General features: G+C 35.1%; 1 protein-coding gene across 2 annotated transcripts; it reads left to right on the forward strand.

Annotated features, from left to right (window-relative positions):
• The first annotated feature begins 3,118 nt into the window (after positions 1-3,118).
• Positions 3,119-7,786, forward strand: LOC140751923 (uncharacterized). Of its 2 annotated transcripts, none has more exons than XM_073086036.1 (5): positions 3,119-3,374; positions 3,800-3,912; positions 4,587-4,685; positions 5,547-5,729; positions 6,355-7,786. In XM_073086036.1, exons 1-5 carry the CDS (start codon positions 3,266-3,268, stop codon positions 6,421-6,423), a joined length of 573 nt encoding a protein of 190 aa, XP_072942137.1. In that variant the 5' UTR covers positions 3,119-3,265; the 3' UTR covers positions 6,424-7,786. The 2 variants fall into 2 exon arrangements, with proteins under 2 accessions (XP_072942137.1, XP_072942138.1); XM_073086037.1 differs by having other exon boundaries at positions 3,126-3,374; positions 5,547-5,673.
• Positions 7,787-18,198: the final 10,412 nt, after the last annotated feature.

An 18,198-nucleotide genomic window follows, 5' to 3' on the forward strand; every position in this document is an offset into this window, starting at 1 on the left:
TTTTATTGAGCAATATTATGTAATTCTATATGTAATAAATATAGTTCAAAAAACTAAAAAACACGCTTTTATGATAAAATCAACTAAAAAGTAGAAAATAATTCTCAATCTTAGAATCAATTAAGGAACAGTAAATAGTATAATTATGTAAATAGCGTGGGGTGCTTCATTTATCAGTTTTCGAAAAGTAATAATCTTATCCCCTTGGGGGTAGAATTGATCAAAATCCTTTCTTTGCGGATGCCTACGTCATAACATCTACCTGCATGCCAAATTTCAGCCCGATCCGTCCAGTGGTTTGGGCTGTGCGTTGATAGATCACTATTTCAGTCAGTCACCTTTGAGTTATATATATTTAGATATATAATATAAAAGCTTTTGAAGAACTTTTAACCAGAAATCAGCAAAGACGTTTTAGAGGCGTGGTCGCTTTGCCTTTGATATTAAATTATTACCATATAAATAAATATATCAGTAGTAGTAAATACTAAATGAAACAATAAAGATAGTATAATTCTTGTGGCGTTCTTTCATGCGTCGGATTTCGTAATTTCTATATTTCTTTAGTGCTATAGGTAATAGTGTTGTAATTTAAGTATTAGCAAGTTGATTTGACTGGGCGATAGCTAAAGTGTGTCTAGATATAACACAAATTATATTTTGGAATATTACGAAGATAACAGGGGTTTTTTGTAATCTGAAATCAAACATATTTTTACTTGTAAAACAATAATTTATATTATAGCGTGTCTTTTTACTGATTTGCAACATTATCACGGCATTACTTCGATTATCATCAATCGAAAAATTCCATAATAATACCAAATAAAGGTAGGTTCTATAATAATGTGAACGCGTCTGTATTTTTGAAAAGTGATCAATGCCCAAAATATATTTTTATGATGTAGCTTCAACCTCCTTATCTGAAATACAGTGGACGGCAGAACTTTTTTTGACAGAACTTCTAATAGTTATTATCCGATAAGAATAAGATAGGGTACAAGAACGTAAGGTACGTGAAAATATAATATCCTCTTTTCCTATGAAATATTTTAACAACTTAGCCGTTTCGTGGGTTGAGCATGGAATATCATTCCTTCAATTTTTCCAGTGATTGACGTAGTACGCGATTAAAGTCCAGAAGTCCATCTTTATGTACAGCCAAGTTAAGTGACTACGACGCACCGTCGTTTCAGGTAGACCTGTGTCCAAAAATGGTTTTCTAAGACTGATAAGTGGATGCATACTTAACAAATACGCATAAATAAGTTTATGAATTTCATCAAACATTTTGTAACATTTGACTTACAACAAACTCTGTATATTTATTTCACAAAAGACTCAGTGTCGTATATGGTTGGACAGAGTACGACGACAGCACTTGCGCAATTTTGAATTCTATTTAAAATTGTGCCATGCCAACGTTTTGGTAAAGCCACATGGAAGCGACGGATGTTGTATTTGTAATTGTTTAAAACTGTCTATTACGGCAATGGACACATACCTACGAGTACTTAGTTCACATTATGTAAAACACTGCGTCTCCAAAATGTTTTCTTTCCACAACCGTTTAGAAGTTTAATAGAAATCTCTTTTTTCCTGATTAGCCCGCTTGTTGTACCTATCTTCAATATTTTTTTACTTACCCCTTAGAGTAGGTAAAATAAAAATAAAAAAAAATATTTATAAAATAAATATACATATAATAGGCGTGTATGGGCAACCGTTATAACAATTCGATATGCCAAAGGTTTAAGTTCCTAACTCAGAAAAAATAAAAATTATATTATGTCCTAATATCGTATTGTGTCGTTATGTGTGCCTATGAGTGTAGAAAGTCATTATAATTGTAAGGTTACATATTACTCATAACGGATTATGTAGGTCAACCCTTGAATAGAGCCTTAAAGCTTTAATTTACAAGCATATTTCATTATAACTGAAAGCAATTGTTCGAAACCGGATACAATTTCTAGAACAGTTCGCTGAAATGTAAAAAATCAATTCAATGGAAATTTGTAGCACGCGTCACGCATGATGTCATCGTGACTTGCGAAATGAGCCTTGTAAGGTTATGCAAATAAGGGTTGGAAAAGCTCATAATTGTAAACGCACTACTGTTTTATTGCAGGGATTGCAATATAGCGCACTATCATAGAAAGTGATAGAGCCTTTGATTGTTGACACTAGTCAACGAAGTCAAATCATCAAAGGCTCTATCCACCATTTTTGTTTTTAACAGCAAAATGAAGTGTTTTTTTTTTTATTTAACGAACGTATTACATATATGTGGCATATTACAGTATTTTTTTGTAATCACAAATTTACGAGAAAATCCTGTAAAATAAGGTATAACTTGTTTATGTAAGATTAACCTTACTAAAATAAGCAATCATAAATAATTGATAATGTTCATTTTGAAAGGCCTGAAAATATGTCATTAAAGCTTATCTTGTTAATATATCTAACAGACGTTAAGCATAAATACAGTTATCAAATGGCGCCTCGAATAGAAAATATCTATGCACCGTCATATTCTTAAGTAAAATGACTCGATGCCGGCGATGGCATTTGATAAGTTATCAGTCAGTTAGATAATTAAGATGATATGAAAAACAAAAATTCCGACTGTCATCGAAGAATTCACTTAAAATTCAATACAAAACCTACGTGGATTTTCCCACCTGAAAGCGTAGGAATGCAGACTAAAGACATATCGGCCAATCATTATCTTTATTATAGAGATTTTTATTAATGATTGATTATTTCTAGCATTCTTGTTATACATTATAGCGATTATAATCACAAATTCACGATTTAAAATGACGTAAAGTGGAGTTACGGCTAAAAAAGTTATCGATAGACCGATCCATCAAACTCAATCGACTGTTAAAGCAGATCTAATCAAGTAACAAGAAAGGAAACGTGCTGGAATCGGTAAATCCCAGTCACGGACGCAGTTGCGAAATGCACCGGCGGCGGCGGTTCCGTTAACATAAGATCCCGAACACCTTCGCCGAAAGTCACCGCGCGTGACGTCGCCGCATCAGCTGTGCAAACAGCGACATCGCCGGTCCACGGTGACGTCACAGCCAGACCCACCTACCCGCCGCTTGACTCAGGCTTTATAATAGAGAACGGCCGCGCCAACCACCAGAAACCAACAGACCGCCAAAGGGGTAACACGTAGTGAATGAGTGTGAATTTGTTGTAGTGAGTCCGTTATCAGATCGTTGTAGTGAAGTTCATTGATAAGTGTAGTGAAATGGCGATAGTGGTGTTTGTTCTGATGATCTTGTGGTGCACCGCCTCGGCGGAGGAGAAACACCACCCCAAGTTTCCCAGGTCGGATGACAGGGACCTGTTCAAAAAAGGTGATTTTTCTTTTTAAGGTCAATTTTATACTTGCATTAAATTTAAAAAATGATTTTTAAATATTTATTTTATATTTTTTAATTATTTATATTTACACCAATATAAATAAATAATTTAAAGAACAAGTAAGTTTAAGTTTAAACAATTATATTACAAAAGATAGATTCCTTCCGCATTGATTTAAAAGAAAGTAAATAATTTTAGCGTCTATTAATTTTTATTATTTAACCAAACAAGATAACAAAACAAACATTTTATTTATCTCCAAAAAGAAAGTATCATATACGAAATGATGCAATTGTCGTTCCACATACACAATGTACTATATGTGAAGCGTAAGTTTGGCAACGAAATGACTTAATGACACACTTTCCAGCAATGCGACCGATAATTATCTAATTAATAATAATTCTTATTTGTGTAGAAGTATGCAGTAGCCACAACGATGACCTCCGGAACGAAGTCATGCAGAAGTCCAAGTGTGGAGAGCCCAAAGAAGTATTCGTAGACCTCAAACTGCAAGTCTCCTACCTACAGGTAAAACAACGTTCAATTGTCTTTAAAATAGATAAGCCTTACCCTTTTGAATACAAATAATTTAGTTATTACCTGTTTCGTCTTAAAATGAATTATTTTTTAATTTAATACCCTGGATGACCTAAATAATTGTGATATTTAATATAATTAAACCTCTTATTGAATACGGGTACTGCAAGTTATTAAGAAACTATAGAATAAATGCTTCATAATCTGTTTAACCATAAATTGTCGATCATTAGTACAATGTGATCTATTAGAAACAATCGCATAAATCGCACGATGGGTCTAATCGCCAATTCAGTGTTAATTAGTTCCTTACATCATTATTCAATAGGTGCGCAACTATATCAATAAGTTAAATCATAGTAACTGCAAATATTTCACAACCATATCATATCAAGGCTGATGTAACGTAGTCGTTAGACGTTGACAATTTTGAAATTCACGCCCCGACATATCCGTAAGACCGAATTCTAATTAATTCCGCAATTGAGTCGAGAAGGCGCGATATCATCTCATATAATATTATAATGACGTGCCTCGTTTCAAATATTTGAGTATTTAAACATCGACAATGTCGTTTACATCCGTGACCGTGGTCATTAGTGCGTGAGAAAATCCGCATCGGAGTGTAAAGATGGTTGTTCTGACGCCGACGTAATTCCCCACAGGTGACTCCGAGCGCCGTTTGGGTGAAGCGCTGCGTTGGACTTTGCGATGGTGTCGACTCCAAGTGCGTCGCCACCAAATCCAAAATAGAGAACGTGCCGGTAAGTCAAAAAATATAACGTAAGCACAATTGGGTTCACGGATCTTCTTACTTGAGTCATCAGATCCGGTAGTCTTCATAAGCTAAACAAAATAAATGCATTACACTGCAAACGTGTGTTAGATAGCTTATCTGTATCTGGTACAATGTTAAAAAATATTCGGTTGAATTGAATTTTAGTCTTACTCATTTCATGGATATATTGACAAAAAAAATCCAACAAATTCGATCATGGAACTGTTCAAAAGTAATAATTTAGGACCCAGAAATGTTTTCAAAAAAATTAAATTTATCTAACGTTAAAAGAACTATGTAGTTCTTATACTCTAAAAGTATAATTATGACTAATGTTGTTCAAATTTATTGTATAATATATACAATTATAGTTTAAATATCAAGATTTAAAAAATATTCGTCTTATTATAAATCAAGTGCATTGATTTTGAATAACATGCCATGTTATTTTAGACTAACAATCGTTAAGCTGATTATTGATCTTATTACATATGGATGACTATGCTTAGTTATTATTATAGACATAATGCAATCATTGTCCTTAACGATAATAATGACATAATGAGTATGAATCACCTGTTAAACTTTACCAGCTGATGTTTTGATTACAATCTATATTATTAAAATTGATTCTCTACCTACGAGATTCTCTACCTTAAATAAAATAGGTGTAATTATTTCATAGAACAGGCTTTAAGATTGGCCTAACAGTAATTTAGGCTCTGCGACAATCAATTAACCAATCAGTCAGGACAAGGACTTTTTATTAATATAGTTTTGGAATAGGTTTGCACTTATATCTCAGTTAGAGACGTTAAGTCTTTAAATCCTTAACTTTGGTCTGCAGGTGCGAATATACAATGTGAAGACTGATAAGGAGAGGTGTTCCACGTTCCCAGTGAAGGTGCACGAGAGCTGCGGCTGCTGCTCGATGTCCTCCGACGACTGCGCGGCTCCGAGGGTGTACAATCCTCGTAAGTGCTCCTGTAAATGTCCCAACATGGAAGAGAGGCGGACCTGCCTCAAGAAGGTTCGTAAGATGATGGATGTCTGTGACACTAACGAAAGACCTCGCTTACACTACGAAATAAAGGCATACAAGTAACTCGTGACGTCAGTTTCACAATTTTCATATTAAAGTTTAGTGTTATCGTTTTCAAAGGTTTAACAATGATTATCGAGTCATTGTTTTAAAACTAAATGTGTAACTGTATTAAAATCTACGACTATTACGTGTTCTATGCATGCATAACTTATTTGTGAAATTAATGTCACGAAAGTATTTTTTGCCGCTGCTTTTGTAGTGTAAGCTGGTCTTTGTGGAAAAGCACGCATGCCCAGTACACAGCGCCACTGTCTTCGCCGTGTTAACATTCGCTTCTATCGATGTTCTTTTTTTGGTTTTCTTTTAGTTTTTTTTGTTTATTTTTTTCCTGTTTATTTTTTTGCATGAGTCTTACATAATCTAGCTAACGTTAGTTCGATAGTAGCCGGCGTGTTCGTGGTGAAGTGTACGCATTATTGACATCCGTTGTCTTACCTGATCGGCTTCGAGTGCACATGAATGTTTGTTTTAATCACTTTTAAAGTTTTTCACGTGCACTGTACTTTATATCATTGATCAATAGATTGAATGTAATTTTCTTTTGTTATAGCGGAACCCGAGTATGATGTGGAATCGATCTAAGTGCACCTGTGAGCCTAAGAGGAGGGTCACGTGGTGAGGACTAAGAAAAGATAATGAGGAAGGTGTTTTAGAAAATTGGGGTTGAAGAAGTGACGAGTGAGAAGAAGAAGCAAAACTTCCTAGAACCTAGCGACATAAAGTGAAGAGACTAATATAGGAAAAATGTGAAAGAATTGTACAGTGTATTGTTAAGTGAGAAACAGGTAGTTGTGAATTTAGACGTGTAACGTATACTACAAGCGACTGATTCATACTAATACGTAATGTGTCTTATAGCTGTAATCGTATTGAAGAAATTTAAGCAGTATTATAGTGTAAGTAAATTATTTATGATACAAAATGGGACCAAACGGTGCTGTGAGTAAGCTAGCCTAACGAACTTGTTACACCGCGAACGATTAACGAATAGCGATATAATATGGGCTCGAAAAGTACTCAATAGTTTTATTAGCTCCGTTTCTGACATTGCAATCTACGTCATCTATATTTCACAAAATTACTCAATTCGCATAGCCTATCGTAACTCGTTGGCAGTGTGACAATTTCTCAATCGTTCCATAGTATTTGCTATTTAATTATAAACACTTTTGATGACCTTAATTTCGGATTTTGTATAATACTTAGGTGTAATACTCTTGTCTCGCGTAGGCTATTATAATAAGTTCTATGACATCACAACTCAGTATTTATCTTTTAGATATAAATGCGTAAAAAACGCGATTCCTAAATTGTGATATAGATATTCCATATCCAGTAAGTTATTGTTAGTGTAAGTATTATATTTATTTAAGCATTTATTTTATAATTTATTTGCTTCTAGTCAAGCGATAGTTTGATAGCTTAGACCAGCGGTTCCCAACCTTGGCAAAAGGGCCACCCAGGAGCTAAATGGGGTAGTATCGTCTCTGAAATTTGACTGTAAACAAAAATTAAAGGGTTTTCTATTTGTGAATTTTGATGTTCTTTTTTCTTAAGAATGCGATAGGGACTTTAGGTAATTATTATTTATTTAGGTATAGATACTATAAGGCTTTCATTGACGAAAATGCACCCCTTAAGAGGTCGGGAGTCACAGGTTGCCAACCGCTGGCTTAAGTAATTGTATATATCAAATTGTATATAATTAGCTCTCTTCGTGCTCTTTATAAATTTGCGTAAGAAATCTTTAACTTATTAAAGTGTACAGCTTAGCGAAATTTACCTAATTTATTTAAAACCTAGTCTAGATTGTGCCAAAGGCATAGAATCTCACAGGTTTCGTATCGTTTTCCTTTTAGTTTATTTATTTTAGTTGTAAATTAAGCTTTGAAAGCTTTAAGTGATCGAATCACGTGATAGCGTAAGAATTTTTACTTTCGTTTGTAAACTGAATAATAAATTTGTACTTAATTTTTTATACACACATCTATTTATTTTACCCCTTTCTGTCCGATTATCTACTTTCTATTAAGGTATGCAATATACATACAGATAACCCAAAACTCAGATCCATCCTACCATTTTAAGTATTTATGGTATTTTTAAAGAATTCAATCGAAAATCTAATGTTCTGTAAACATTGTACATAATGATACATTTTGAATAAGACAGTACATAGCTTATAAAACTTGCCAAAGGAGAATGCCCATTCTTGGTACTGATTTTTCTCTTGCGTCAAAATGAAAGTAATATTAAAATTATTTTTTGGTTTTTTTACATAATTTGTCGATCAGAATAGTTTCTTTGAACAGGGGATTCCATTTAAGATGAAATAAGACGAAATGTTGATTGTTGTTCTTAAAAATTAAAATGGCGGTGTTTTAAACTCGGAATTCATTATTTTAGGTTTTTAGGATTATTTTAGGTTTTCTTTCCTACTACCTTTAAAAGCAAATGGAATATGTTAATCGAACTACATTATAGGAACCTACTATCAGTTAAAACCGACCGTCAATCTATCGTCGGATATTTTCGATTTTGATTGCAAAAAATATATAATATGTTTATAGTAGTATCTAACCACCTTAGAGGCTGTAGAATGAACCGTGGTTAGAAAACAACGCCATTATATAACACAAATGTTATGCGTTGTAGTGGCATACATGACCAATACCATGTAAATAAATTTTGTAAACATATTAGAGTATATTTTTTTTAAATAAAGTTTCGAAAATCTAAATGTAAATTATTGACATAAAGTAATAACAATACAAATCAGCTTTTAGGCCCAAATGCTATCAATAGATGGCATAAGTGAAATAATCAGATGCAACAGGTTGCATACGTCCAGAGAGAGTCGCAATTGGTCACGTTATCTTGCAATAATTTACTAAACGATGGATCTTGCGACCTTTCTAGGAACTGCGTTCGGAGCAACGCAATATTATATACGTACATGAGATGCATTTTCCTTCTCAATATACCTGTATATATGCAGTTTAGTTTAAGCTTAACGTACACAAACATTATTATTAAAAATCACGAAGAAATTAGAAAACGTGTTAAGTTTAAAATATATACATTACAGTATTTAGAATTCAAAGGTGAAAGAAATCTGTATTCTTTTGCAAAAGCATATAATATCGACTGTTTAAGGGCAAACCTGACTAAGCGACATTCCCTAAACTGTTCAACAAAGTGATTTAAATTTCAAGACTCTTAAAATGCAAAATTATTTACTTAATTCCTTACAAAATTTCAGACAGACATTTCCTGTACCTAATTTCGATTTATTTTTGGAAAATACAGACAAGGCATATCAATAGGTACATATTGGCTATGGATTCCTATTGAAACAAAAGTTCTAATTTCGCCACAGCGTTGCATAGTCATTTTTCTACTTCAAATTATATCTATTGAATTAAATTAAAGATTGAATCCTACAATGTAGAATGTTTCACGAAGCAATATATTTGTGATAGGCAAATCAATACCAGTGAAAACAGGAACAACGCAGTCGAAACTTGTAGTTAGACACCTTTATCATTTCACGACGTAAATGGTGTTATCTTGACGTATATAACTGATATTTGCAAGTTACGATGCGTTATTTTTATCAACTCACGACAGCTACAATTTTTTCTCTAATCTTTCTCCAAAAAAGTCTTTCGCCTTCGAGATATAGAAGATATCTATAGAGAGTTCTATCAGGCATCTCCACTGCAGCTAATACTTACATAGTCTTACAATCCATCTTGTTGTCGAAAATTATCAAGTCAGTATGTAATTATTATAAAAAACTCGACTGCTTAGACATTTAGCACAATTTAGTCGAATCCAATGACACCTCATATGTTAAACCGTCAAACCGCCTGGCCTGTGGGGCCCGCAAAAGACCAACGCGTTTTTTCTCTGAATCAGAAAACTTTTGACCATCGTCTAGCACGCTGGCGACATCATATTTAACTGAAATCATACACCTTTAAGAATTTAATTAAGAACTCCCATGCTCATGCTCCCATGTAGATTGTAGGTATCATTGCTATGTGTTCTTTCACCGCTAAAGCAAATGATAACCAACTTTGAAGATGTAGTAGCATTTATGACAAGAGTATATTTGAATACCGCTGATGTGAAAAAAATATATTTTTTTAAACACACATGTGCAGTAATCCTTTAACAATAAAATGGGGGAATACCCTCTTTATTGAAATAAGCAACTCTGTATGTTAAACATCTGTGTTACAACTAAAGCGTGGCATTATCGGATTAAGATTACAGTCGGAGATGTTGCACACAGATGTAGGTACTGTTTTATATACGTATGCCGCTGATGAGCCGTAGAGCTGATGTAGGTTATACAATTATTATACAGCTCTCTTGTACATGTTATGTTATTATGTTATGTTATTTATATTGGGTATGTGCTGTGTTATTGTATTATACATGGAAGGGCTCTAAATTTAATGAAGGTGATAGGAACCTTTGTGGATCGACCCCGGCGGCGCCACCGCTACACTTATTTCTGCTTGATAACAGTAGTGTTAAACGCTGCTGTGTTCTACTTTGAAGAGTGTGGTAAGGGAGGAATACTTTTCCGAGGCGTTCCAACTTAGTCCTCAGGGGTAGCGGCGCATCTGTGGCCGACTTCAGGTAGGAATATCTAATCCTATCTAGGGTTGTTACCAATGTCCATGGGCTGCAGTAGTCAATTACCGTCAGGTGAACTGTATGCTCGTCTGCTACTCCTATATTATATATAAAAAACCTTTATTTTATTTTTATTACATACCTACTCTATAAAAAATTCAAGTGTCTCTATAAGAGAGATAAAAGAGTTCAACAGACAGTTCACACATATTCCATTAAATCATAAAGATAAAATATAATAATATCAGAATTGACTCGATCTCACATAAATTGAATTAATTTTCAATTAAATGGAATACTTTGTGTTAATTACAATTAATTTCAATTTATTCAATTGAAAAGATAAATTGTGAATCACTATCGTAATGCAGTGTAATACTACGCACTCAAACTGACCCGACCCGACCTGACATACATAGAATAATGTAATTATGAATTATTATTATATCAATCTCATTCTTAGTTATCGCTTCCGTTTGTTAATTAAATAAATAGGCATTGAGCGTATCACGTTCGCGACCAGACGGGACGTAAAGAAGAACGTCCGCTAAAACTGGCGTGTGTGCAGTTGCGCACGCACGCGTGTTGTAATAAAGAATTGGTGAATAGTATTGGTCGACGGGTTTTCCATATGTCGCGTTCGCACGCCGCGGACGCCTGCTAGCGTACTATTTCTCAAATCACTAGAGTCAAGTCATCATGAGTTGCAAGCAATCGACGCTCGCGACCCGGCCCAGGCCGTATGGAGCGGATGTCCACTTTGTACACACGCGCCAAATATAACGGACGGCTGACGGACGGACAGACGGACGAACGTTTTTTTTTTATATGTAACCTAACGGTAGACGGGCTACCTGATGGAAAGCAGTCACCGTCGCCTATGGTCATTTGCAACACCAGAGGAGTCGTCAATGCATCGCTTAAGGCTTAGGAGACTTTGAAGGAGAGCTCTTTTTACACTCCTTTTGAAGAGCCCCATGTCATAATTCTGAGGGAATACCTCAGGAGGAACATACAGTCCACCTAGCTACGTTCAGCCCATGCAAATCCTATTACGGATTTCGTACGAGATACCTACCTGAGGTTGACTACGAACTGCTTTCCCTGAAGAGTACGTTGGAACGCCTCCGATAAATATCCCTAACCATATTCTTTGAAGCGGAACACAGCAGGGCTTAACACTACTATAATTTAATAGGCACAGAAAGGAGTGACGATGTTGCTTCCAGATCGGTGCCACAAAGACTTTACCACCTTCAAAAGTATGTACGATATTTCAACTTTTGGACGATAATCTAAAACCGAAGAAATCCCACTCGTATTTCCCAACAACCGGTACTGGGTAAGCTATATCCCCATTATATTGCCCGATAAATGTAGATTGGCATTGCACTTAATTTTCCTCCATCACATAAAAATAAATTTCATTCTACTTATTGAACTCCTTGAAGTTTGAAAATAAATGGAATTCACAACCACAAACATCATAATTACATATATGTATAATAATGTATATACCATAATTTCCAGTAAAGTGTCGGTACTCCAGTTGCATTCCTTTAGAAATTCCGGAGTTCCCTACATTTATAGTAGGCAGAAATTCTAAACCAAGAAATTGTGATTTTTTTTATTTTTGGAAGCCAAAAATTTGATAGATTAGATAACAGATGTTACAGGAACACGTTATCTCAGAGATATTGTAATATCTGTTTTTAACACTTTGTTTACCATTGTTAAAAATACAACTTAAAAAGTATTAAGAAAAGGCAAAAAAACACAAAAAGTAATTTGGCGCTTATTCAAACATCTCGTAGCAAGCGCTACAGAGCTACGGGCGTAGCGTCTACTCTATTTCTGGGCAACATGTTTTCTGACTCGAGTGTAAAAATGGAAAGTTCCTATCAGTAGAAAGTTTACTAATATGTTGTAAAATCCTGCACTTTTCTATTAAATTAAAATTAGTTATTTTTAATTTTTAATTTGCGGTAATAGCTCGACGGTTTTCTTGTATCTATTAATGTATTTTGTAAAAATACAAGTCCACCTGCACGCAGAATAATAACGATGAAACTTTAAAATTATAGTGATAATAATCATAGCATTATGATAAGATGCTAAGATAAAATGTTTAGGGTAAAGAGAACCGTGTCCGTCCTCAGAGTTACCAAGAGGACTCCGGGATCTCCTACGAAACGCCACCGGAGTCCTCTGAATGCGTTGCCCCTTCGGGCTCCTCCTAGGTGAGCTTCAGGACTCACCACACCGTCTGGTGTTTACGACGGTATGCGACCACACATACCGCCATCCTTCCCGGAGTTGCTTGCTGGACAGCTCGACCTAAAGTGTAAAAAGACCTGGAGTGTCCTAATCCTAAAAAATAGTATATAATTAGAAAATAAGCAACGAATCATTTACAGATTAATTATTTTCGAACATGAACAAAATTTCAAAAGAAGTCGGTTAAAAATGAAACATAAACTAATATTATAACCCGGATTCGCAGATCCGCCGGTACAATGATTATTACTGTGCTATTATAAAAAAAACAGACAATCGCATCATAATACACTACAAATTATTCATTTTTAAATACAAGTCACTGTTCCGTTATAGTATTATATAAGTAGCAGTGTATAAAAACAGTATTAAAGTTCAAACAGCGTTAAATATGGAAACAATGATGGCAAAAAATGTGTGATTCCCCTGACTGATATATTTCTCAATATAATTATGTATATCTAGGACCTAAACATATTTTTCCACCATCAGGTACGTGTAAAATTTCACATTTCGATGATCACAATTCACAAGTATTTTTATTTATACTATTGAAGTAGCATAATAGTATGAAGTCCACCTGATGGTAAGTGGCTACTGCCGCCCATGGACATCTGTAATGAACCCCAGATATTATTAGGTTTCTAATGAAGGTCGGCCGTAGATGCGCCGCTACCCCTGAGGACCTATCGGGAATGTCTCGGATAAGTATGTCTCTCTTACCACCTCCTTATAGAAAAGGCGTGGCGATGGTGCCCCCAGAATCGAACCAAACACATTCCTGAATTTGACACTAAGCCGCCGATTCTTTGACACTCCCTGCAGCCTGCAGCTTGATCAAAGTGAGTAACAATAAAATGAAATGTTAAATAATAATAATTTATGTTTAGACGACAAATTTAAGGCATTACGAAATATATTATTTAACATTGTTGTAAACAGGAATAGATTTACTAATTACATACTCGGGAGTTCACCCAACTTTATTAATATATAAATATTGAATATTAAATATTTATTCAATTATTCAATATCTGGGAATTTCCACTATTACGAAATAGTTAATAGGCATATCACCAACGATTTTTTTTACATAAACTTAATATTAAACTGAGTAATAATAAAAACATTGCTACCATCACGTCGTAACGTCATTATGGTGTGGAAATTTGGCAATGATTTGTTAACAATTTTCCTTCGTAACTATGTCATTATTACAGAATCCCGTTCATTGTTCCTACTCACAGTAACAAGCTTATTTCCGTATCGGCCACGATGGCGGATTTGACAAAAACAGTTAATGCACGTTTTTATTGCACGTTTTGCGGTAATTGTGTCAGTGGGTTATCCCTCTTATTATACTATGATATGCTACTTTAGGATGTTAAAAACGTATAAACATTGCGGCATACCTACTACTTAATGTATGATTAAGACACTGTTTGGGCTACTGACTTAAGCAATGGCAAAAATCTTCCAGTTTGGCTAAAAAATATACTGCATAATATATCATGTTTATGGACGCCGTCGATCTATTACCGTTTCACTGCTGGGCACGGGTTCCATTGACATGTTTTTTTTTTTTATAATATAAGAATAGCAGACGAGCATGCAGTCCATCTGATGTGGCTACTGCCGCCCATGGACATCTGTAATCAACCCCAGATAGGATTAGATATTCCTACCTGAGGTCGGCCACAAATGCGCCGCTACCCCTGAGGACTAAGCTGGAACGCCTCGGTCTGTCTCCCTTACCACACCCTTCAAACCGGAACACAGCAGCGCCTAACACTGCTGTTATTAGGTAGAAATAGGTGTGGCGGTGGTGCCGCCGGAGTTGAACCACAAAGGGTTCTACCATCTTTAAATTGTATTATACCTTTAATTTGTATTATAAATATTTTTATTATTTTCAATTTATTATAATGAAAATATAGATTAGTATAGATATCTCACCGCCTTGAAGGAAGCCATTAAATGACTTAAACGGCTGACAATTCTGTCAGCCGTTTAATGGCTGTCATGGTGTAATTTACGCGGAATAACGCCGACATGCGCAGTTAAGACACAAAATTGAAATAAAAGTGCGAACAATATCGCTTCATTGGTAAATGATCTAAAAACTACATTTTTTTTAATATTTTTCGAACACGAAAATAGATGACAGTGGCAATTGTCAAAAGGTTACATTTTATTGTTAGGAGCGAGTAATCTTTACTAATCTATGGAAATATGAATTTAGAAATTTTGAATTTTAAAGTAAATTGGTTAACCTACGTTTATATGAAATTATGAAATATATTTATTTTGTATAGGCCAACGGCGGCACTTACAATTTTTCACGATTTCACGATGGTATGCGACCACACATACCGCCGTCTTTCCCGGGGTCGCTTACTGGACGGTTCGAGCTCCTCTCTCTGGCCGCCCGCAATCCCGGAAGCCCCCTTTTAGTCGCCTCTTATGACAGGCAGGGGATACCGTAGCCTTATACTTATTTAACAGACTTTAAATATCACTATTAATGAAACAAAGTCCTTCGATATGCACTAATGTACTTTGATTAACACTATTAATGAGACCTTTTGATGACTATTTTGACACTTTTGATGACTATTAATGAGATTAGTTGTCGAGGTCATTTTTTTACATACAAGTTACACAATAAAGTTGATAAAATTGTAAGGTCACCGGGATAAAAGATGGTTTATTTTTGAAAATCTTTCACACAAAAATTATTTACTCATATAATATTTTGTGACACAGATTTAATTAAATATACTTAGCATGTTTTAACACGCTTTTATTAGCTTGGGTTGTATGTAGGTATGTATGTATGTACGTAACAGTAACGGAATCTTTGAACCCAATTTCTATCTACTTTGAACGTTCAGTTTAATTCAAAATTTTGAAGAATTATCAAAAACCGATGACAACACACGATTTTAATAATTTTGTACCATAGTCCTTATCAACATCCTCAGGATTAACGATTTTCGAGGCGAGACAAAGCGCCTTAGGGACAGTTCAGGCAAAGTTACTAGATTAATTTTTAGTTTTGAAATATAATAATGTTACTTCCCTATAACTCAAATGTACTGAAACATATCTATAATGCCATCTTGTAGAATGATTTTTAGGATTCCGTACTCAAAGGGTAAAACGAAACCCTCCGCTATCTGTTCGTAAGTCACAGGGCTTTATCTCTTAAACCGCAATAGATAGACACTTGATTCTTTTACAGACGATGCATAATGATGGTCGCTATAACAACAAATACTACAAATTAATAAAATAAATATAGTTCAAAAAACTAAAAAACACGCTAAACTTATCAGTTTTCGAAAAACACCCCACACTTTTTCCACAATTATACTATTTACTGTTCCTTAATTGATTCCTAGATTGAAAATTATTTTCTACTTTTTAGTTGAGTTTATCATAAAAGCGTGTTTTTTCAAATATTTTTTTTTTAAGATAACCAGAAACATTAGAAAGATAACCGTCATTCGAATAAAGTGGCGACCGTCGCCGACGGTCGCCGTCTGTCGTTAACGACTGCCAACTACGATTGTCTGGTAACAGCTATAAAGTTAGTATCGCATGTACTCGTATAAGAAGAAGAATTTTAAGGTGGTAGAACCCTTTGTGGTTCGACTCCGGCAGCACCACCGCCACATCTATTTCTACCTCATAACAGCAGTGTTAAGCGCTACTGTGTTCTGGTTTAAAGGGATCCAAGGCGTTCCAGCTAAGTCCTCAGGGGTAGCGGCGCATCTGTGGCCGACCTCAGGTAGGAATATCAAATCCTATCTGGGGTTTATTACGGATGTCCATAGGCGGCATTAGCCACTTACCATCAGGTGGACTGCATACTCGTCTGCTACTCCTATATTATAAAAAAAAGATAATTTGTGTTACTTTTAAACTCCGCTGTCATCTAGCGTTATCCAAATAAAGACCACGGAGACAGACTGCACGATATACATTTTTATTTCGAGTTTTATAATTTGAACAATGATTCGATTATTATGTTTATGAATTTGAAACATAAAAGATTTTTAAATTAAATCGCAAATTTATTTCATAGACTAGACTTAATAGAATCACTATAGTTGCAACAATAAGTGACATACGTCCGCAATATTTTTGTTTGTTTTTTGCTTTGGTTAAGGGGAGGTGTTCCGAGGCCGGAGATGGGTTTACCGAGCACGCATGCTCTTCTCGGAACTAACACTCAACTGTACTCAAGGGTCTATGTCAATTGCTATAGATGTTTCCATAGTACATAGAAGTATCTATGAACTTATTTCTTGACTAGTATTATTTTGGAATTGAGACATTTTAATATGTCGCGGGTACTTACGATACGCGGATTTAATTAGATTTAATTTATTTGTGTAGATACTCGTATTTGGATTCAGTTACTTGGGTCGTGGTCACAGCGGAACTGCGATGGGGAGAGAATGCATTGATGAGTAGATGGTAGATAGATAGTGGTGGATTAACCTATCTACCCTACGTCTTGTTCAAATTATCACGACACCATATAGTTACTGTACGCAGAAAAGTTTGTACTGTTTGTGATTTACAAGCTAACCACTGGATAACAGGCAAAAAGAAATTAAACCGCGTATCGTGAAATATATTTATCGTCAATTTATTTAGCAACTTGTGCACCAGTACATACATAATATGTAGCCTGTAAATATATGGGTGTATTACGACAGGTACTTGTTAGAAGGCACGAGATTGATTTTATCAATAACGATCAGGATTTGTCAAGCCAAATCGCGTTTATAGCCGAGTGTAGTACTTTCCCGAGCCTTATCAACGTCTCATTAAGATTATTACAATTATTTGTAGACGGTGAAGGCCATGCGTTGAAATGTGTTCAAATGAAATCTATGCCAAGGTATGCAAACAATTTATAGAGACGAGCGCATAGATTTCTCATAGTAATTTTATTTGATGGAACATTCTGACTAGTTTTGGACTGGGACCGTTGTCAAATCCAAATGGAATTAAGGTCCTATCTAAACGTAAACGTGCATCATTACTACTCATACAGAAAGTCGAAACGTCTGATACTCTTGCAAGTGGAACATACTGCTATAACTTCTATAGTAGTATTAGGTATACTTAAGCAGAAAACAGTGGGTGCACCATCTATTACTGACAAAAGTTTAGAAGATCTCTTTATACGACAGTAGGTAATCATTCCAAAGGCAGATTGTTATTTGCTATTTAAATAAGAAAAAATGTGCAATTGTTAAAATTTAGATAGAAATATGTTTGTTAGTCATAACGTCCGTTGAACAAACTAAAAGGAGTCATTCAAGGTGTAGGCAGGTGAGGAGGTGTGGCGTATTCGGAAGTCCGGAATTGAGGACTCATGTAGTTGGCGCCGGACACGTCGCACGTCACTGGCACGCACCACGTTCCCAAATAGTGAATCATTTTACAA

Source organism: Epargyreus clarus, unplaced genomic scaffold (assembly GCF_041222505.1).
Source record: "Epargyreus clarus isolate Ecla_fem2 unplaced genomic scaffold, WU_Ecla_fem_2.2 ptg000023l, whole genome shotgun sequence".
Lineage (NCBI taxonomy): Eukaryota > Metazoa > Arthropoda > Insecta > Lepidoptera > Hesperiidae > Epargyreus > Epargyreus clarus.

Excerpts from the sequence above, each read along its gene's own strand:
- LOC140751923 (XM_073086036.1), top strand. The coding sequence starts at position 3,266 with ATGGCGATAGTGGTGTTTGTTCTGATGATCTTGTGGTGCACCGCCTCG. Across the intron at positions 3,375-3,799 it reads CAGGGACCTGTTCAAAAAAG|AAGTATGCAGTAGCCACAAC; the intron begins GTGATTTTTCTT and ends TTATTTGTGTAG. Across the intron at positions 3,913-4,586 it reads TGCAAGTCTCCTACCTACAG|GTGACTCCGAGCGCCGTTTG; the intron begins GTAAAACAACGT and ends AATTCCCCACAG.